The following is a 23957-nucleotide window of genomic DNA, read 5'->3' as shown; positions in this document are numbered from 1 at the left end:
ATGTTACATAATTAAGGTAAGAGGCTATTATGGGGCGATGGAGAGGCTATGTAGGAGCTTTGTTATATAGATTAAGGTAAGGGGCTATTAAGGGGCGATGGAGAGGCTTTGTAGGGGCTATGTTATATAGATTAGGGTAAGGGGCTATTAAGGGGCGATGGAGAGGCTATGTAGGGGCTATGCTATATAAATTAAGGTAAGGGGCTATTAAGGGGCGATGGAGAGGCTATGTAGGGCTATGTTATATAAATTAAGGTAAGGGGCTATTAAGGGGCGATTGAGAGGCTATGTAGGGGCTATGTTATATAAATTAAGGTAAGGGGCTATTAAGGGGCGATGGAGAGGCTATATAGGAGCTTTGTTATATAAATTTAGGTAAGGGGCTATTAAGGGGCGATGGAGAGGCTATGTAGGGGCTATGTTATATAGATTAGGGTAAGGGGCTATTAAGGGGCGATGGAGAGGCTATGTAGGGGCTATGCTATATAAATTAAGGTAAGGGGCTATTAAGGGGCGATGGAGAGGCTATGTAGGGCTATGTTATATAAATTAAGGTAAGGGGCTATTAAGGGGCGATTGAGAGGCTATGTAGGGGCTATGTTATATAAATTAAGGTAAGGGGCTATTAAGGGGCGATGGAGAGGCTATATAGGAGCTTTGTTATATAAATTTAGGTAAGGGGCTATTAAGGGGCGATGTAGGAGCGATGAAGGAGCGATGGAGGAGCGATGTAGGGGCGATGTAGGGGCCATCAAAGTACAATGTAATATAAATTTGGAGAAGGAGCGATGAAGGGGCTATGTAGGGGCTATGTTATATAGATTAGGGTAAGGGGCTATTAAGGGGCGATGGAGAGGCTATGTAGGGGCTATGCTATATAAATTAAGGTAAGGGGCTATTAAGGGGCGATGGAGAGGCTATGTAGGGCTATGTTATATAAATTAAGGTAAGGGGCTATTAAGGGGCGATTGAGAGGCTATGTAGGGGCTATGTTATATAAATTAAGGTAAGGGGCTATTAAGGGGCGATGGAGAGGCTATATAGGAGCTTTGTTATATAAATTTAGGTAAGGGGCTATTAAGGGGCGATGGAGAGGCTATGTAGGGGCTATGTTATATAGATTAGGGTAAGGGGCTATTAAGGGGCGATGGAGAGGCTATGTAGGGGCTATGCTATATAAATTAAGGTAAGGGGCTATTAAGGGGCGATGGAGAGGCTATGTAGGGCTATGTTATATAAATTAAGGTAAGGGGCTATTAAGGGGCGATTGAGAGGCTATGTAGGGGCTATGTTATATAAATTAAGGTAAGGGGCTATTAAGGGGCGATGGAGAGGCTATATAGGAGCTTTGTTATATAAATTTAGGTAAGGGGCTATTAAGGGGCGATGGAGAGGCTATGTAGGGGCTATGTTATATAGATTAGGGTAAGGGGCTATTAAGGGGCGATGGAGAGGCTATGTAGGGGCTATGCTATATAAATTAAGGTAAGGGGCTATTAAGGGGCGATGGAGAGGCTATGTAGGGCTATGTTATATAAATTAAGGTAAGGGGCTATTAAGGGGCGATTGAGAGGCTATGTAGGGGCTATGTTATATAAATTAAGGTAAGGGGCTATTAAGGGGCGATGGAGAGGCTATATAGGAGCTTTGTTATATAAATTTAGGTAAGGGGCTATTAAGGGGCGATGTAGGAGCGATGAAGGAGCGATGAAGGAGCGATGGAGGAGCGATGTAGGGGCGATGTAGGGGCCATCAAAGTACAATGTAATATAAATTTGGAGAAGGAGCGATGAAGGGGCTATGTAGGGGCTATGTTATATAGATTAGGGTAAGGGGCTATTAAGGGGCGATGGAGAGGCTATGTAGGGGCTATGCTATATAAATTAAGGTAAGGGGCTATTAAGGGGCGATGGAGAGGCTATGTAGGGCTATGTTATATAAATTAAGGTAAGGGGCTATTAAGGGGCGATTGAGAGGCTATGTAGGGGCTATGTTATATAAATTAAGGTAAGGGGCTATTAAGGGGCGATGGAGAGGCTATATAGGAGCTTTGTTATATAAATTTAGGTAAGGGGCTATTAAGGGGCGATGGAGAGGCTATGTAGGGGCTATGTTATATAGATTAGGGTAAGGGGCTATTAAGGGGCGATGGAGAGGCTATGTAGGGGCTATGCTATATAAATTAAGGTAAGGGGCTATTAAGGGGCGATGGAGAGGCTATGTAGGGCTATGTTATATAAATTAAGGTAAGGGGCTATTAAGGGGCGATTGAGAGGCTATGTAGGGGCTATGTTATATAAATTAAGGTAAGGGGCTATTAAGGGGCGATGGAGAGGCTATATAGGAGCTTTGTTATATAAATTTAGGTAAGGGGCTATTAAGGGGCGATGTAGGAGCGATGAAGGAGCGATGGAGGAGCGATGTAGGGGCGATGTAGGGGCCATCAAAGTACAATGTAATATAAATTTGGAGAAGGAGCGATGAAGGGGCTATGTAGGGGCTATGTTATATAGATTAGGGTAAGGGGCTATTAAGGGGCGATGGAGAGGCTATGTAGGGGCTATGCTATATAAATTAAGGTAAGGGGCTATTAAGGGGCGATGGAGAGGCTATGTAGGGCTATGTTATATAAATTAAGGTAAGGGGCTATTAAGGGGCGATTGAGAGGCTATGTAGGGGCTATGTTATATAAATTAAGGTAAGTGGCTATTAAGGGGCGATAGAGAGGCCATATAGGAGCTTTGTTATATAAATTAAGGTAAGGGGCTATTAAGGGGCGATGGAGGAGCGATGTAGGGGCCATCAAGTTGCAATGTAATATAAATTTGGAGAAGTAGCGATGAAGGGGCGATGTAGGAGCGATGAAGGAGCGATGGAGGAGCGATGTAGGGGCCATCAAGTTGCAATGTAATATAAATTTGGAGAAGGAGCGATGAAGGGGCGATGTAGGAGCGATGAAGGAGCGATGTAGGAGCGATGTAGGGGCCATCACAGTACAATTTAATATAAATTTGGAGAAGGAGCGATGAAGGAGCGATGAAGGAGCGATGGAGGGGCGATGTAGGAGCGATGTAGCAGCGATGTAGGGGCCATCAAGTTGCAATGTAATATAAATTTGGAGAAGGAGCGATGAAGGGGCGATGTAGGAGCGATGAAGGAGCGATGTAGGAGCGATGTAGGGGCCATCACAGTACAATGTAATATAAATTTGAAGAAGGAGCGATGAAGGGGCGATGTAGGAGCGATGGAGGGGCGATGTAGGAGCGATGGAGGGGCGATGTAGGGGCCATCAAAGTACAATGTAATATAAATTTGAAGAAGGAGCGATGAAGGGGCGATGTAGAAGCGATGGAGGGGCAATGTAGGGGCCATCAAAGTACAATCTAATATAAATTTGGAGAAGGAGCGATGTAGGAGCGATGTAGGGGCCATCAAGGGACTAAGATATATATAATAGTGAAGGGGCCATGAAGAGGCGATATTTAATTAAATAGCCCCTTGGGATAAGAGGACATATCATCTCCTCTTTAGAAGGGGCGATAAAGGAGCGATAAAGGATCATTTAATCGCCTCTTAGGGCAAGGGGCTATTAAATCGCTCCTTTCAAGGAGTCATAACATCGCCTCTTGTTATATGGGGCTATTAAATCGCTCCTTTCAAGGAGCCAATACATCGCCCCTTGTCATAAGAGGCGATCAATTAAAATCATCGCTCCATATGGAGCGATGTCATGGAAAGGACTATACCCATTATTACTAATTGGTAAAGCTCTTTATAGTGTCAATAAAAGCTTGACATCATACAATAAAAATGACCAATAATATACCAATACAATTACACAGACTATATTACCAATGGTGGTCCAAAATACATTTAAATTGACCAATGGTAGGCCAGTGTTTACCTGCTGCCAGCAGCACAATAATCCAATATTTTCTCAACACAGAACTGCACATCTTATTTCAGATTTCAGAAACCATTTTTTATAACTTTTGAACGTGTATGATACTTTATTTATAAAATCTGAAAAATATTTAATTATTAAAAAATTCTGTTTAATTATATATCATTAGATTAAATTAACATGCAAAATATATTATTTAAAATCAACAGATTTTTCCAAAACTATTTCATGGATTTTTGAATATAAACCCTCCTTATTTTTATAATAAATTAACCCATAAAAATTTCTTTCATGTGCAATAGTAATTTATAATGTAAGAGGTTAATAAAAATATAATAAAAAGTAAGTTATAATAAACAAATAGTATATTTTGTTCTACCATTCTAGTTACAAAACTACTGACATTGTATAGGCCTAGCTGTCTTATAAGATAGACATCTGCATTTTTGTATAATATATTAACCCAGTGACGTTTCCCCTCTAACTTATCCGCCTGCCAAAATTGGCACTTTTAAATTGAATCGTTTTCAGATCATAAAACAATTACAGCATGCTATTTTTATGCAAAAAAATGCGTCTATTTCCAATATGATAGTTTTTACTGGGAATAAAGTTAGAGGCAAAAACCGCCTGTTGGTTAGACACTGTCTAAAAGTCTATGTCAAACTGACGGGGGAACCTACAAACCAAAACTATAGTATAACCTCGGTTACTTAAAACCAGGGATCTATTGGGAAAAGACAATGGCTTTTAGATTGATGTACATCCACAATGATTATACTCAAAATTACACTTTCTGTAGATTGTATTTAATGGTTGAAACGTTCGGTCAATAAAATTATTGAACCAACCAATCAAAATTCAGTTAATGTCCCCAAAGTTGTTGAGCCAACCAATAGGAAAACGTTATAATTAAACTAACAATAAAGCCAAATAAACCAATATTGTATAATAACCTCGGCTACTACTTAAAACTCTTGATGTGCGTGTAATGATACAGATATATTATAAGAAACAAAGAATGCAGATAGCCCTGTACAGTTTTTTCCTTTTGTCCATTTTCTGTGCTTTTTATGCAAAATGTAATGTATTGGTTGGTTCTGAATTTATAGGTATATGAAAGTTATAGAATAGAAGGGACAGTTGTAAAAGATCCCCACTACTGGAATCAGGTAGTTGTCTAGGTTAGACATCTATACTTATACATTTATTATAGGTTAAAAATTTGCACCCGATCTATAAATATAGTCTAAAACGTACCCTAGATTAATACTTAACCTCCCTAATTTTGGAGGATTTTTTACAAAAATAATTTAAGTAATCTGGCTACCATAGCCGATTAACCCTTTACAGTCGGGCCCCTTGCCGCACCTTAATCAGTTCCTATTAGAGCTAGAGGGCTAATTTTTTTGTGCAAGTCCCCTGTTTGATTATGAAATTCCGACCTTTTATAAGTCTAAGTCAATTTTCGCTTCCTTCACCCTAATATAAATTTCAGCGGTCGCAGCTGTACTTTGCAGCTGCCAGCCGCCGCAGTCGGTGGTCGGCGGGAAAACGGCGGCGAATCTTTATGAAATTTTAATATGTTATGTAGACATGTAAGAAAAGCTTAAGTTTAAAATTTGAAGTCTCTAAGTAAAAAATTGCGGCCACAGGAGCCTTTTAAAGATTTTTGGAGACCTGGAGGATCAGGACCTGCAGGATCATACCTGGAACCTGAAAGTGACTTGAACACCTGTATTTCATATAAGGATGAACTACTAGAGGATATTTTAGTAAATTGGTATGATTAAATGCTTTGTTTTAGTCAAAAAATATTTTTGCTCTTTACCTGGATGACCCTGCCAGGTTTGCTGGCATCCTGTGCCCGCCAGGATGAAGATATTCAAAAAATTCTAACTCTCAGTTATGTGTCATACCCATACTTAAAAAGTCACGCAGTTTGGGCTCTTTATCTTTCACACACAGATAATGAGATAGAAAAAACCGGAGGGTTAAGCGATCCCATTTTTAAAAAAAAATCTAACGCTGATTTTTGTATGTGTGTAAAACTTCCTTTTCTAACATTTAGTTTTTAATTCCCCCCAAAAATAGACAGGTCTATTGTAGGTAGACGTTTGCTGTAGAAAATTAATGAGTCCGGGCTAATATTAGAAATACTTACGTAGTTTATACTTTGTTTACAAATAAAACGCTTCACATAAAGCCTTGAATTAAAAAAAATAACAGAATATTTTTATACTTATTTTTGTAAACCATAATTGTAAACTGTCAACAATTTTACATTTATTGCATGTAATTAAGCATTAAGCAGCAAATACAATTCAAGTCCCCAAAGTTTTTAAGTAAACAAAGAGGTCTTTGAGAAAGGTCTGTATATACATCTATACTATAGATCTGTTAAAGGAACAATACTAAGCTTCCTTATAAATCTCAACAAAATATATATTTTTATGTAATATCATTAGTAAAACATAAACATTAAAATAAAACTTCCAATTCTTATTGGTATATTTTTTAATCCAAATATCAGACAGTAATAACATAATGAAAGAAAAAAAATATTATTAATACAAAATCCTTTCACTTTCCATTTATTGAGGGATTTTCATTTGAAAAAAAAGGTTCTACATTTAAAAAAACTCACAATTAAAAATTATTTTTAACATATAAATAAATATACAAACACTGCTGATTTTTAATATTAACATAGACGTCCAAGCTTTTTTTTTTTGGGGGGGGGTAAAAAATTTTTAAGGGGGGGATAATCGCCCCATTACCCCCCCCCCTTGGACGTCTATGTTAAGGGATAAGTATCACTTTCGAAAAGGTTTTTTTTATGGAGCACAGAAATATGGTGCAATTAAAGGTTTTTCTTTGTAAAAAAAATACCAAAATCACATTTTCTCATTCGTTGGCTTAGTGTTGGTTGGCTGCTTAAAATAGCAGTAAATAATTCTAATCTTCAAGATGGATATTCATTTTTCTATGATTAGGGATATATATCAGTCTATTTTCCATTGTCTAATCCCTAAGATCCCTGAAATTTTGGTATACGCCGGGAAAATATAAAATATTGGTAGCTTATGTCAAAGAGAACCAATAAGAAGAAATTTAAGCAGGCAGTAAATTTGATAGCATCACTTGCAACGTCAGTGGACCACCTATGGACACCCCCCTTTTTTTTTTTTGGGGGGGGGGGTTATAGGTGCATTCTGCAATAAATTTTGGTTAAAAAAAAACATTTAGATTTTGGGAAATAGATATTTTTTTTCAGAGATGCTTGCTTAGCTATCCTCTTCATTTTTGGTCAAACTTTTCCAGGAGCTATATTTGATATTTTTTAGGGGTAAGGGGTAATTAATTTTGTTAATGTTTCAGTGCAGCGGTTTTCAGATCTTTTGGTATAAACACACTGAGATACATCCTGGCATTAAGCAATGTTATAATTTTGTCTTTGGTCTTTGCAGGAGTTTATATCCTAACCAAACCTTAGGAATGGAGGATAGCATCAGGTGATCAATTGGCAATTCAAAATTTTTATCATACATTATCATCAACTGTTTTGTTAAACATTAGAACAAAAATTCCACATAGGACTTTATAAAAACAGTTTTTGGGTCAAGGAAATAATTGGAATTTAAGGAGGGAGGAGCAATTCTGGTGGTTGGTCCAAATCGTTCCATTATGGAAATTGTCATAAATTCTGCTTGGTTAGATCAGAAAAAAATACAAAATATTATTTTTCTGTTACAGTCTGAGCTTTTTAAATGCATTTTATTATGAAAAAAACATATATTTTCAATATTTTCATTTATCCAGTATATAGAAATTAAATTAAGTAATTGAAAGTGTTTTAATCTCAAAAGTGAAGTACAATCTTGCTATCTAAATATAAATTTTAAGGTGGAATTGCTACCAAAAAATCCAAACTATGCAATGTAAAGGAAAAGTGGCCGCAATATTTTGATTCTATTTCCTATTTCCTATATATTATATTATATATGTTAGTGTATGTGTGTGTGTGTGTTTATGTGTGTGTGTGTGTGGGTGTGTGTAGGTTTGTTTATGTGTGTGTGTGGTTGTGTGTGTATTTCTGGCAATAAAGCTGTCACATCTCCTTACAACTAAAATTGCATCCCAAGAAGTTCAAGGTAGAAAGTTGTACAAATTCCAGGAATCATCTGGATCACCTTTGCAGTACAAGTATTCCTGGACACAAATTCCAGGAGTCCCTTGGATTACCTCTGCAGTACAAGTATACCTGGACACAAATTCCAGGAATCACCTGGATTACCTATGCAGTACTAGTATACCTGGAAACAAATTCCAGGAATTACCTGAATTACCTCTGCAGTAAAAGTATACATGGATACAAATTCCAGGAATCACCTGGATCACCTCTGCAGTAGAAGTATTCCTGGATACAAATTCCAGGAATCTGGATCAACTCTGTAGTACAGGTTCAGGTAAACCCACAAAACATTGTCTTCGTTAAGAGTACTTAAAATTCCCTGAAAAAATGTCCTTCTAAATCTAAGCCTTATTTTTTTGTGTTGTAAAAAGCACCTACAGACAAAGGTTGCTACAAAAAAGGATTAAAGGGGGCAAAATATGAACCCTATTTTTAAAGTTTTTTTAGGTATTACTGGGGGCATGATTTTTAGGGGTTAACACTCATTTAATAGTCATTCAAAATATAGACATTAAGTCACATGTCTAATCCCTGTATCCCTGATATATTCTAAGTAAATCAGTGAGCAGGGATGGATATTCTTAGATTGGAGTTGAACATTTTTTAAAAGGTTCATAAGACAGTTTCATAAGATTTTCTCACTAATTAATAGATAATAACTTTATTTAGAGATATCTATAATTTAAAAATGACAGCTTATTTTCTATAATCTTTTTTTAATATATAAGACGGTAAATATGTATTGAGGTACGATGTGAAATATATGTATGTATCTAGGAAATTGGTTAAATATCATTTCCCCATAAAATCATGACGTCAATAACAGATCTATAGTATAGATGAATATACAGACAACTACCCCCCCCCCTTCTTTTTTTCAACAACCTTCTTCGTCTGCTTCTAAATTATTTACTGCAACTTGACTGTGTTAATAAAAGCGACACCATTGGTTGATTTTCAATAAGCCAATAGAAAGGTTGCACAGGGTGGTTGCGATGGGGAGATACAGTTATTAAACCCTTTCTCCCTCTAGTGTTTTACTCTAATACATCAATAGTCATAATTTTTACATATTCTTACAAAACCACAAACATACATACAAACTGTAAATCAAATTTATAAACACTTTTTCTCATTCGTTGGCTTAGAACTGTTGAGTACTAGATAACAATGTGCCATATGTTCAACCAACCATTTCTTTCAATATAATTCTTATTGTCATCATTAGGTATGTACATATTATCTTATCCCATAAGATCCCTGACAATATTCTACTCTGGTGGTAGTCAAAGCACACCCTGCTGAGCAGCTTTTAGATACTTTGCAAAGAAAAACTTTTAATAGGGAAAGAACAAGAATTTCCCAAATATTTCATAAAGTATGACTCACAAAGACCCCCTTCCTCCTCCACGTTACTTTAAAAACGTTGGTAGAAAATTAATGTAACATCCCAAAAAAGTATACAATTTTCAGGTAGTTTTTAAATGGGTTTAGTAAGGTTTATAATCAAGTCTGAAAAAATCCTGCAATTAATTAATTTTTAGATATATTTCAAAATTCTTGTTTGGATTTCTAGATTTTCTAATATTGAACAAGCAGCTTAAAGTGTTTTTTTTTTAAAATTGCAAAGCTTGGCTAAAAGTTGAAATAATTGTCTACTTTTTTTTGAGACACTAAAAGCTGCTTCAATATTGAATGCATTATTACTTTATACTTTATGTTAGTTTGATTATCTGATTTGCCGAGATTCCCTTTTATGGATCATGTCATTCTTATTTTTGGCAAGAATGGGTTAGTTGAAATTGATGGGAAAATGTGCCAAAATATTTGTGCATGGTCATAGTAAAAGTTTCTTTCTTAACATTTATATGCATCTCTGTATATTACTTTACCCACTCATATTTTTTTTACATTTTTACGATGACTTAGTTATTTTAGAAAATGTGAAGAACGAACAACAGATCTATAGTATAGATGTATATACAGATAACTACCACCACTACTTTTTCAAAGACCCTTTTTCACCTGCTATCAAAATGTTTTCTGCCACTTGGCAGACATTATTGGTTGATCTTCAAAAACCCCAATTGAGAGTCGACACAACGTTCTTAGGATGGGGATCGGAGACATATTTAACCCATTCCCCCCTTAGTTTTTTACTCTAATGCCAGACCAATTGGTTTTCAAAATTGGATCCGGATCTGGATCCATGTTTTTTTGCTGGATCTTGAGCCAAGATGGAACGGTCCAAAAATAATGGCAGCTCGACACATCTCTTACATCAATGTGAATGTAAAGCCTTATTCAAAAAATAATTTTTTTAGAGCCGTTGTGGAAATCTTAGTTTTTTCGGAACGTAAACATGAAAAATACAATGGCGATCACAGGTATTTTTTAGATCTAATGGGCTTTTAGGTAGGACTATAAATTTAATTTAAAATAAGGTTTAATTACTTTTACTTTTAAAAAGAAATCATTAGATTATTTATTTAAATTATAAACTTAACATAAGCCAAAATGCATCTAGATTTAACAGAAGAGCTATCATGAATTATACCCTTTGTTAAATTCCCCAAGGTCAACATAGTAAAAACCAACAATAGCACAATTATATCAATGTTTACCAGCGATTAGGATCTGTATAAATAAATAATAGGGTTGGGCCGGATACTTTTTTGGCCGGATATCCGGCTGATTTTTGATAAATAACAAGGAGGAAGGTGACAATTGACTGTAAATCATATTGATCCTTACTTTGTAGACTATACTTAAACCTTCACTGTTTTGTAATTATCTAGGGACTTCGCTCCTAGCAACTTGGAGATCTATATTCGAAAGAGTAAGGAAAGAAGGAAAATAGCAGGGATCGGAAGCCTCACGTAAGCCGCGCATAAGCCTCAGTTTTAAACCTGCTTGTGAGCAGAAAAAAAAATTCTAAAAAGAAGGATTGTCTGCTAAAGAGCCGTTTTATACATCCAGCTGAATTTTATAGTGATAAAATCACGATTTCACTGAGGCTTACACGCGGCTTACGTGAGGCTTCCGATCCCTGGAAAATAGCTTAAACCAAACTTAGATGTAAAAATTAAAAAGCCTAAAACAATCCACATCCATTGCATGAATAAAGTACAGTACATGTTGTCATATTGCCACAATATTCAATATTGAAGTGTCCACATCCCTGGCATGTATGTATATAAGTACAGTACATGTTGTCATGTTGCCACAATATTCAATTTGTTGTCCATAATTTATGTATTATTCAATTTTCAACTTAGCCACATGCAAAATTTTAACAAAAGAAAGGAAATTCTTGAGGTTCTGAAAATTTGAAAAGAAATTTTATTTGTTTATAACCAAGCTTATAGTTTAGATTCCTTTAACTGAAATCAGGTTTGGGGTAAAAATTTTACCTTAGATTAAACTGTTTTGCCTTATTTTTAAAATTTATATCCTTATTTTATAGGCACTATAAAGAGCTTTAAAGTTACTTTAAATTCTTATATTATTTCCAATCCTAATTTAAATATTGTAAACTAACCTTCATTTTGCCTAGTTAATGAAATTAACTTAAAATTATAATTATGACAAATTAATGCCTAGATGTACACGTCATCCATATTCATTCAAAATGTACAAATTTAATTATGAATTTTAATTAGTCTAAATAAAAAGTTTCCCTTCTTTTTTCACATTCGTTCACATTAGGTCTGTGCATTATTTTGACTTTTAATCTTTTTAATATTGAGTAATCTTAAGCCAACAAATTAAACATTAAGACCCTGATCTTGAAAATTCTTGTATCCCAGTATAAAGTAGCTGGATTTTTGCTATCCATTGTCAGGGAGTAAGGGAGGGGACAATGGGCAATTAATTCAATATAAGAGTTATCAAAGAAAGGGCATGAAATCCAGTTTAATCCAATAAATTTGTAGGAAATTATAAAGGGATTGTTAATTGAATAATAGATTTCCATAGAGTCATGTAAAGTGAAATCACAACTTGTTTTTGATGAAATATATTGAGGTTTTTTGGTGTGATTTTTATATTAAAAGATTATTGGACCCTGCCAGCTGCTAGCAAGAATATGACTGCCCCTTTTTATTCTGTTTATTTCCCATGCCCCCACCTCCCTTCTCCCTTCTCCCCGTCTGCTACATTCCAAACTAACACAACGAGTGTTTATTTCCCTTCCCCCCACTTCCCTTATCCCTTCTCCCCGTCTGCAATATTCAAAACATACATAACGAGTAGCGGCATTTCATGTGCAAGTCCCCAAACTCAGTCAGAAACTGCTAAATTCTTGCACATTCCCTTTAAGCCAGTCCCCAAAGTCTGAGACTCCTAAAAATTGAATATTCGATCCATTGTCCCCTCCCTTACTCCCTGATCCATTGTTGTCCAATAAGTTTTCTAAATGTTTAAGAATTCTTTGCAAGATTTTAGTAAAAGAGGGCTGCATTTCATTATTGGTTATATAAAAACCACTAACTTGCAAGTAACTATTTAAATATCAATTTTAAAATATTACAGCTTTGAACAGACCTAATCCACATGCAAAATTTTCCTTTTCCTGGTCGCAGAATAGCAGCTTTACAGAAAGTGTATATAAAATTCATCATTTTATGAGAGTCCCCACAAAATAATTTTGATGACTTCAAATTTATAATTAGGAGATAGAAATGTATTGCGGCTTGTGAATTGTGGGACACCCTATATTATGTCTCAGTTGCTTGTAATTTACCCAATAATATAATTCTGTACACACATAGTTATAATTGTTTGTTAGACACTCTGTAATATATTTCTGTACGTGCATATTTACAGTAGCTTGTAGGACATCCTGTATTATATTTCTGCACGTGCATAGTTTCATTTGCTTGTGGGACACCCTGTAATATATTTCTTTAAGTGTATAGTTACAGTTGACACCCCGTAATATATTTATGTACTTGCATAGTTACAGTTAACTGTTGGACACCCTGTAAAATATATTTCTGTATGTGCATAGTTACAGTTGCTTATAGGACACTCTGTAAAATATATCTGTACATGCATAGTTACAGTTGTTTGTGGGACAACCTGTAATATATTTCTATACGTGAATAGTGCATTTTATTGTGAGACACCCTGTAATATATATTTCTGTATGTTCATATTTACAGTTGCTTGTGGGACATCCTGTAATATATCTATGTACGTGCATAGTTGCAAGTTGCTTGTTGGACAACCTGTATTATATATTTCTATACATGTATAGTGCATTTTATTGTGAGACACCCTGTAATATATATTTCTGTATGTTCATATTTACAGTTGCTTGTGGGACATCCTGTAATATATCTATGTACGTGCATAGTTGCAAGTTGCTTGTTGGACAACCTGTATTATATATTTCTATACATGTATAGTGCATTTTATTGTGAGACACCCTGTAATATATATTTCTGTATGTTCATATTTACAGTTGCTTGTGGGACATCCTGTAATATATCTATGTACGTGCATAGTTGTAAGTTGCTTGTTGGACAACCTGTAATATATAGTGCTATACATGTATAGTGCATTTTTTTGTGGGACACCCTGTAATACATTTCTGTACGTGCATAGTACAGTTGCTTGTGGGTCACCCTGTAAAATATATTATCTGTACGTGCATAGTTACAGTTGCTAAACTCATTTAGAGATACAATTTATGCTAATAGCCAACCATGCAAAATGGAAATTAATTTCCCCCGTACTTTTATCTCATTTTTCTTAAATTAATTTTAATTATGTAGGATTATTAGAAACTTGTTATAGAAGGGTGAAATAAGCTGAATAAAATTTTAAGAGTGGATGTAACCCCCCTCAAAATAGTCAAAAACCTTACCTGGACCTTATAGATGTCTTACTGTGATCACGAGAACCATATCGGCATTTTACGAGATCTTCAAGATCTTTGACAGAATCAAAGAGAGATATCATGTTACTTTATATCAAGAGATTAAAAAAAAATTCATTTCATATAAACATAAAAGACTTTTATTAAATTAAATTGTTATAATCCTGTTTAAGCTTTTTATTGGTTTTGTCATTTTTATTTATCCACATATTTAAGGTCATAAATAGCGTAAATAGGATTTTAAATCCTATTTAAAGAAACGAAAATTGCTAGGTTGTTATAATTGATAAAAACTTTCTACTTTGTATAACTAAGTTTAGGTGTGTGTTTATTTCCGCACTGTGCTTCATACAATAGCAAATAAGTTAAAGATACTTTTGAATGTTAAACTAACAAACAATTGTCTTTTTGTGCTATTTCAAGAATGTGCGGATTTGATCATTCGATAATGGGTGCCTTCCCATGAAGTTAGTATCGGGCGCTTAACCTCCCCTTTTCAAAAGTAAATCAATATAAAGTATAGATGTATATACATACAACTACCTCACTTTCTTTTTCAAAGACCTCTTTTGTATGCTTCTAAATTATTTTCTGCTACTTGGCTGTGTTAATATAAGCGACACGATTGGTTGATTTTCAATGACCCAATAGAAGGTTTGCACAAGGTGATTGCGATGGGGAGATACCGTTATTTAACCCTTTCTCCCTCTAGTGTTTTACTTTAATATCAAAATCATGGAGGGGTTTTTTGTCTAACCCCTGCAGGGCCTACAATTGCTGTTTCCCAACGCTAAAAAAAACAAAAAAACGAAAAACTACCCCATTGGGGGGTTGAGATCGACAAAGCACTATGAGGAAAATTGGTAATAGTGGGAATAGGGTTGGCCCGGATACTTTTTTGTCCGGATACCGAATATACGGTTGATTTCTAATGCCGGATATCCGGTATTCGTCCGTATATCCGGTATTCGGCCAAATAACCGGATATCCGTCATTAAAAAAATCAGCCAGATATCTGGTATACGGATAGTTTCATTATCCGGTATCCAGCCGGATATTGGAAATGGCCGGATATCCAGCCCAAGTGTTATACTTATACATATGCGGAGGTAAATGTACAGCCCAAGTTTATATTGTGTAGCTCAGGGGATTAATTTGTCAAACCAAACTTTATCTTTTAAGAATAACACAGCCAAGTTTAGTCAGGGAGGGATAATTCATCACAAGAAAAAAGAATTACCCCCCATCCACAAGGGAGAGGCAAACCTTAGAATAAAGCACTAGAGGCATAAAGGGTTAAATAACTGTATCTCCTAATCACAACTGCCTTGTGCAACCTTTCTATTGGGTCATTGAAAATCAACCAATGGTTTCGCTTATATTAACACATCCAAGTAGCAGAAAATGATTAAAAAGCAGACAAAAGATGTCTTTGAAAAAGGAAGGCAGGTAGTTGTCTGTATATACATCTATGGTTAGGCAAACAAAAGCCACTGATTGTTACTGAACGAACAGATTGTAATGTTCAGAAGTCAGATGAGAAATTAAGCCTAAAGCGTCGAATTTCAGTGTCTTATTAGTGGGCGCAGCTGCTTTTTTTGTTAAAATCGAAAAAGTTTTTTATTTAAATAATTCATATATCTTTCTTTAATTACTTTGAACAGTCAAAATATTTTTCTATTAAAATTTAAAATTTTCCTAAGTTTTTAGAGTTTTTCACAATTTTGTACAGTTTTTTAGATTAAAGAAATTGATTAAAAAGTTTGGACACTACTGTTTGAACCACAAACCATTCAAAGTACCCAAAGTTTTAAAGCCAATGAATGGGGAACAGTTTTATAAAACTTTGGGTACCTGTTAAGATTGCAGTACATTTTCCCCTCCCTCTCTAAATAAATATGTTTGTCCATATGCATAAAAATATAGAGGAAAAATAACAAAAAAGTAAAAGATTTTTTTTATATTTTTATTCTTGATATGTAACACTGTCTATTTCCTTTTTATGAAAGGATAATATCCTTACAGAATAAAAAAATATGTGGAGAATCATTTTGAAAATAGGATTTTCTGCCAAAATGGTGGACTAATAATAACCACCAACCTCCCTTATTTTCAAGACTTTTATACATTTTTTAAAGATATGAGGGTAATATACTCCTTATTTAAGATAATGAATTTCTCAGTGTTAATTTTGTGGTGTTAGAATCCCCCTATTGGTTTCAAACCTTGCATGAAGATTCCTGTATTTATAAGACTTATAAGAAGTCATATGTCTATATCAAGCTATATTGTCTGATTTTCATATTCAAGTATATGGATGTTATAACAGAGAAAAAGTTTTAAAAAACGTTTTCTTATTAGTTAGCTTAACAACTATGGGGACTTTTATTTAATTTTGATTGATTCGATCATTAAGTTGAGTGTCCAAACGTTTCAAACGCTAATTGTATTCTACATAAGTGAAAATTTAGTGTAACATCATTGGGAATGTACGGCCATTGTCTTATCCTTTTAGATCCCTGATATTATCAATGTTTAAAGTATTAATAATGTTAGTTTTGTATTAAGGGGGATTGTTAATGTAGTCGACTTACAAAATTAGGGATTATACCAAATATTTGAACAGAATCGGCGATTTCATATTTAAAGTTGTTAACCTTTTCTTTGAAAATTGGGATATGATAGAATCATTCTATGAAAATTAAACTTTTTTTTCCTTGTTGTTTCAAAAAGCTATTATTAGATGCTAAAAATGAATTATGATATTTATTAGAATGTTGTATAATTGTCCTTACCAACTATTTAAAGTAATAATAAGTAACAAGCCATTTTCACTCCACAGGGGGAGCATAGACCGCTGATAATTTGTCAGTGTTTCTCTAACAATGTGGCTTTTTTATGGATATGGGATAGGGTTGTCAGCCCTAAGCCCTATGATTGCAGTGTAAAGCGTCCATTTGCCAATCAGATTACCAACCCTTTAATTGCACTACCTTTGTCTGAGATGTCCTATTGTGCATGGTAGTGAGTTGCGCCAAGGCATTCCCCCTACTCTAACTATTTATGTCGCGCACATAGCAGCAGTAAGAACCATTTTTAACGTATTTAGTTATGACGCGGTGTCGGACCGAGATTCGAACCTATCACCTTCCCGACGACGAGCGGATGCGCTACGTGTTGAGCCACGGTCGCGGGTTTCACTATTTAAAGCAGTAAGGTTTTTTTTGTTTGCATGTTAAGATCTTACTAATCACTGAACTGAACTGATCTTGGAGAAAACTTTACAAGGGTCCCAAATTATTTTAGGTTGTTTTTTTTCTATGAAACTAAGTGTTTAGGCTATTTTTATGTCGCATACTTCCCTATTCGAATTTCAGAGCCCCTAGATATCATGGGCGCAGCCGCTACTTTCCCCATAATAAAAGGATTTTTGTTTTAAACTTTGCTTGCATTGCAAGGACGTCTAAGATTTTTTTAATTTTGAGGCAGGGTAAATTAAAGGGGGGAACAATGTTTTTTTTTATCCTTTTACACCTTTATCCCCCCCCCTCCCCAGACGTCCATGATGTCTTGTAAACAAAAACTGTATGAATATTAAAAGAAAATTATCCTCAAAGTTAAAGAAAAACAAATATTTGTTTTAGAATGTTTTTTTTTTATATTCTATAATCACGAAACCTATTCATATAAAATAAAAATTCTTATGTGGGAAAGAAATATTATAAAGTTCATTTATAAATAATGACATGGCTTTGATTCTTTAAATGTTGAAAACAAGATTCAATGTGATAACAGATCTATAGTATAAATATATATACAGACAACTACCTCCCTTCCTTTTTCACAGACATTCCGCGTCTGCTTCTAAATTATTTTCTGCTACTTGGCTGTGTTGATAAAAGCGACACCATTGGTTGATTTTCAATGACCTAATAGAAAGGTTGCACAAGATGGTTGCGATGGAGAGATACAATTATTTAACCCTTTCTCCCACTAGTGTTTTACTCTAACGTGGAAATAAAATTTAATGTGATTATTAAAAGCACCTTGACTTTAGAAGCGTGTTTGACAATTTCCTTTTTTGTTTGTATCTTTTGTTTTTTAAGCATCAAAAACCTTGATATTGCACTTTTATCTGCTGACAATTCTTTTATAATTTACGTAGCAAAGCATTACATATATATAAGACTTAAAAGGGGGAAGATGATTTATCATGTATTGTCCTATCCCTGAATTTTGTTAGAGAAAATTATGAGTAAATACTAATGAGTACGCATAAAGTTTGCTGATATTATATCAAACTAGCAGATAAACTTGATTTTCACATTTTGAATATATCCTAAAATTTATCTTGTAAGCTGTTAGAACGAAATAAAGATTTGGACGCAGGAGTGTTAGAATATTAATTTCATTAAGTATTTCTTTACAGGTAAGGTTTTGATAGGATATGAATATACAAATAAGCCCCCACGCAGGGGTTAGGCATTGGAAAACCTATGAGATAGTTTAAAATAGGTTAGGTTAGGTTAAGTTTCCACTCCGACGTTTGGGACTCCTGCGTTTGTCCCAGGACCAAAAAAGTAATTTATGAATAAGAATAACATAAAATAATAAAACAACAGTTTAAGATGTCCATCGAAATCTCGTTAACCACTGCAAAGATTTTCCATAGAAAACCTTTTAACAATTTCTAAGATTGTTTTAGGCTATTTTTCTGCCACTTTCCCCTCCCTTTCAATATTAATTTCATAGATGCTATAGGCGGAGCTGCAAGTTATTTAAGAATATTCATAAACATTGAATAGTCTGCCGTACTTACTAACAATGTATAAAAAAATCTTAAAAACTGCAGTTTTGAATAAACACTAAGTTTGCTTAGCCCCTGAAAAGTATGTCTAAACTCTTTCAGGGGTGGAGAGGTCAATGGGGGACACAATAAAAACTGTCCCGAATTTGTATTAATTTTGAGGAACACGACTCCAGTGACGTCATATTTTTCTTTCCCGAAAAAGGGAAGGGGGAAAGAAAATCTTTTCAAAAGAGATGGGGAAAACCCCCTTTTCTCCCATCTCTTTTTTCTTCCCCCCTTCCCTTTTTTTTCTCTCCCCCTTCCCTTTTTCGGGAAAGAAAAATATGACGTAACTGGAGTCGTGTTCCTCAAAATTAATACAAATTCGGGACAGTTTTTATTGTGTCCAATGGGGTTTAACATTATTATACAGCCCTCTCTTCTTTTACACAAAAAATAAACATCACACATACAAGGAGGAAAATTTCATCGTTTGCTAACTTATCCCTGGATCCCTGAAACTCTCTAGAAGTCAAGTTTATGCTTTACTGTTTGTTTAGGTAAATTTATCCTGTTTAAAAGTTGTACACATTTTGAAATATACACAAAAAAAACACTATTTTACTAGTCATCTTTGTCCGTATGTAATGATAACAATTCCTGGACGTTCAAGATTTTATTTTGAAATGGGTAAAATGAGCGTTTTCATAAGTTTGAGGGGAGTAATATAATGTATTTTCCAAAATTTTAGATGGGTAAAATAAGGGTTTTCAAAGATCCCCCCCCCCCCCCACAGTGACGGCTAACAATTGTTTTCTTTTATTAAATATACAGGTAATAACAAAGTAGGGCCAGATCTTTGTCCAAAGGCACTAATATTCCAACTATCGCAGACAACAGACCCTTTAATTGCACGCCCTTTGTCTCACAAAGTCCGATAAGTGCATATTAATGAGTTGCAACTGGTTTTGGCCAATACTTTTAAAATTTCTATAACATTGTCAAACACCTAACATTGAAACGAAAGATACAACTTTCAGCGTCTTTAGTTATGACAGGGTGTGTACCTAAATTTAAATTCTACCCAATGACAAGCAGATTCGCTAAAGTGTCGCTGGTAATCGCTGATATCTAAAAGCGATACTTATCCGTTCGTGCACAATACATATCCTTACAATAAAGTAACATGATGTTTGTCTGTCTGTTTGTACCGAAGGATCTCTCAAACCGCTAAATCGATCTGGTTCTCCTTAACAGGGTAGCTTCTCATAGGTTCCGGGAAGGTTTATAACCATTTTGGAGGAGGGTACTACCACCCTCCCTAGAAAAATCGACACAAATTAATAAAAATAGAAAATGCCACCCTACGGAATTCATCTATCGGCGAAAAAATATTTTTGGTAAATAGCTGATTTTAAAATAGATTAAAAAGAAACAATTTTACGTGTTCCTAGAGGCCTCTAGGGGCGTAGCCGCTAGTACCCATTATAGTAATTCTTACTCATATTGTGAGAAAAATGTCCATCTGAGATGTAACACTAACCAATAACAGGAATCTAAAGGGATAAGACAATGGTCGATAAATTGATGTACATTACATCCCGAATGATGATACACAAAATTACTCTTTCTGTAGATTAAAACTAGTGGTTGAAACGTAGGGACAATAAATTAAATGAACCAACCAATCAAAATTAAATAAAATTATCCAGGGTTGAGAAGCCAACGAATACGAATACGTTATTATAAGACTTTGGGGACTAGTGTAATAAACATCCCATTGTCCCCTCCCTCCCTGAACCAATAATCTATTTTTACACAAGAATATTTATCTTTTTTATATCCCTTTGCTCACGCCTAGTTGCCAGCAAATACAATGATTGGCCAATGGTAGACAAATTAATTTACTTCTAATAACAGATCTATAGTATAGATGTATATACAGACAACTACCTCCCTTTCTTTTTTAAAGACCTCTTTCGTCTGCTTCTAAATTATTTTCAACTTCTACTAGTTATGTTAATATAAGCGACACCATTGGTTAATTTTCAATGACCCAATAGATAGGTTGCACAAGGTGGTTGCGATAGGGAGATACAGTTATTTAACCTTTGCTCCCTCTAGTGTTTTATTCTAATCTTCCAATTGTACAGAATGTATAAAGTCCTCATTGACAAGTTATCGCCAGACCTTAATAAAAGTTACATTGCCTAATATTTATTTCAACATTAAGTCCAATATAAAGAATGAGAAAATCATTTATATTATTTCTTATATCATAGCCGTTTTGGAGATCTAATAAAACAGAAAAAATAGCTCTAATACTATCCTTATTGTTTTTTTTTATGTAAGAATTCCTTGAACTCTATCATTAAGGAGGTTGACCTAATTCTCCGTTAAATAGCCTAAAACCTTCTCTAGTTCAAAAACTATCTACGTCGTTTTTTGAGATCTTACTGGACCAACATACAGTCATACATCCAGCCGTTATAATATATAGATAAAATATCTAATGAATGACAAAGCCCGATGTTCTTTTTTACTTTATATGAAAACATTCTGATAATTAACAAGAATTAGGGGATATGCCAATGGGCGATAAATAAATCTTAACTTGTGTCTTATGTGGTAAGTTTTGCCTTAATTACATATACAATTTTTGGGTAAGACAGGATAATTTATCTGATATTGTCCTCCCCCTCCTTGCAAAACCTGGATTTTTTTTTTTACTTTATACTACACATTCGGATAATTAATTGGTAATATCCCTTTAAACTTGCATATGCCCCTCCCTCCCCAGCTCTTAACGAAATACGAAAATATCTGGAGGGGGGGGGGGGGGTCATTAGTCTATTTATGTATAATTTAACATTACAAGCTACAATAGTGTGTGGTTGAGGGGGAGGGGGGGATCTCTAATGTTTTCTTCATAAAGTATTAAAGGGAGAGGGGGGGGGGGCGGGTTGTATGGTCCAGATTAGCCTCAAGGGAAAGTCCTAATAAATTACATTACATTAATTACATCACAGAAAATCTTCTTTTCACTCTCGCGTTAGTAGCGAAGCTACTCATTAACTCACAAGGTCTGTTGGTCAGTTCGCCTGTCTGTCAAGTTTTTTTATTTGGTTGATTTAATGATAGATAACCGAGAGTTTTTGTTAAGATTATTCTGATCAATATAAACCTACTATTGTCCTTCCGCCAGTTTTAGAAAATATTTAATTTTATCAGAAAAATTTAATTTCTTGGGATCTTGTCTAAAATGGTGCAAAAAATGGGGAAAAATTTCAAATTGTTTTGGCGTGTGACGTCATACCCCCATCTCTTTTCTAGGGGGTTTCTTTCCTCCTTTCCTTTTCTTTCCCCTAACTTGTGACGTAAATAAACAGCCCCGTCAAAGCAATTTGAAATTTGTCCCCATTTTTTGCACCATTTTAGACAGCATCTCTGTGCAACATATTTGCTTGAGTTTTGTTCTTTTTATATGTTGTCATCCTTGTTTCTTCAGCAGATTTTATTTAACCTTATTGTCTCAATGTTTTCTTATATTCCTTACTTTTAAAATAGTCAAAGTGATACAACTGTTTAGGTGATATTATTTAGCAGATTTTCAGTCTTAATTAAAATATATAATACTAGCGGCTACGCCCCTAGGGGCCTCTAGTGGCACTTTGAATGTTTTTTTTTATTTAAAATATCTAATTACAGAAATAATTGGTTTATGTTTCGTTCAAGTCTCTTTTTCGGGAGTGGTAATTTTTTTCTAGGGGTGATTTCTCCTGAGAGGGGTGTGGTACCCTCCCCCAAAATAGTTATAAACCTTCCCGGGACCTATGAGAAGCTACCCTGTTAAGGAGAACCCGATCGGTTCAGCGGCAAGCGAGATCCTTCGGTACAAACACACAAACACACAGACATCCTGTTACTTTAGTATAAGGATTACCGTCGTTTTACGCATTTCTTTAGTCAATTGTGGGACAATCGCGTTTAGATTTTGCCATTGCTGACAAACAAATTTAATTCTTTTGTATATTATGATCAAAGGTTGAAAAGTTTGGACATTGCTGGTTCGAACATACCTATCAAAACTCAAAAAAGTACCCAAAGTTTTTAGGACGATTAAATAGAGAACATAAAACTTTGAGGACCAGAGTAATTTACTTTCAATTGTTCATTATATACCTCTGACAATAAATATATAATTATAATATGATAACATTTTAGCAAATTTGAAAAACAGTCTAAAACCATTCCAAGACTTAAAGCTTCCCTGCAATTGAGAATTAGTTATTTTGTTTTCAAGATCTTTATGTACAGACAAAAAACTTTACTACTGAAAATGATAGGTGTACAAGACTATCAAACAGACCATGAAAATCCATCATTAAATTTACAGTAAAGTTTTTTAAAAGCGAAGCTTTTCTATAATTAGGGTCGGTCCGTACGTCCGTCCGTCCGAGATAGATAGCTTTTATTCGTTTATTTAGGCATGTTAGAATTGTTCTATCGATTTCAAACTTTGCATGGTGATTCCTTTAGTAGTTAGGTACGATTTAGAAAGCGTAGCAACTCTATAATCATTACCAGAAAGCCCGTACGTCCATTTTAAACATGTCGATTTTTTTACTTTTTTAACAACAAATTTTCATGTGATCCAATCATCCGATTGATCTGATTTTTGGTACATTAATTCCTGGGACAATAAAGTATAATGTTATAAGCGAAGCAACTCTATAATCAAGTCCTAAAAATGTAAGTATGTCCATGAACGTTATCCTGTATCAAGCAGTTTTTTTAACAAATTTACTTACTATTTTGGTTCAACTCTTATACATTTATATTCTGATTATTCAGTTCTGTCACTATACAAATGTTAATGTCCGTTTGCAGGGGCGTCCAAGCTTTTTTTTTTGGGGGGGGTAAAAAATTTTAGGGGGGGGGGTAATTCGTGTTTGGGGGGGGTAAAATGGCGCGCGAAGCGCGCCGAAATTTTTTTTTACCCCCCCAAAATTTTTACCCCGGGGGTAAAATTTGATTGGGGGGGGGTAATTACCCCCCCTAAAGTCTGTTGGGGGGGGTAAATACTCCCCCCAAATCTGTTGGGGGGGGTAATTACCCCCCCCAAACTAATTTACCCCGGGGGTAAAATTTTTGGGGGGGGTAATTTAATTATGTAAAAAAAGCA

At 34.8% G+C, this 23957-nt stretch overlaps 1 protein-coding gene across 1 annotated transcript in view; it reads right to left on the bottom strand.

Moving 5' to 3' along the window:
• Window positions 1-4025, bottom strand: part of LOC145323411 (uncharacterized) — a 69853-nt gene extending 65828 nt beyond the window's left edge. The window contains exon 1 of the mRNA XM_080165828.1: window positions 3905-4025. Within this exon, the coding sequence (XP_080021954.1) occupies window positions 3905-3956 (52 nt within the window). The 5' untranslated portion in view covers window positions 3957-4025. The remainder of the gene's footprint in view (window positions 1-3904) is intronic.
• Between the last annotated feature and the right edge of the window lie 19932 nt (window positions 4026-23957).

The sequence above is a fragment of the Acartia tonsa genome, chromosome 6, assembly GCF_053477335.1.
Source record: "Acartia tonsa isolate MP-2025a chromosome 6, ASM5347733v1, whole genome shotgun sequence".
NCBI classification, from domain to species: domain Eukaryota; kingdom Metazoa; phylum Arthropoda; class Copepoda; order Calanoida; family Acartiidae; genus Acartia; species Acartia tonsa.
The sequence above is the reverse complement of the archived record's forward strand: the minus strand, read 5'-3'. Positions and strand labels throughout refer to the sequence as shown.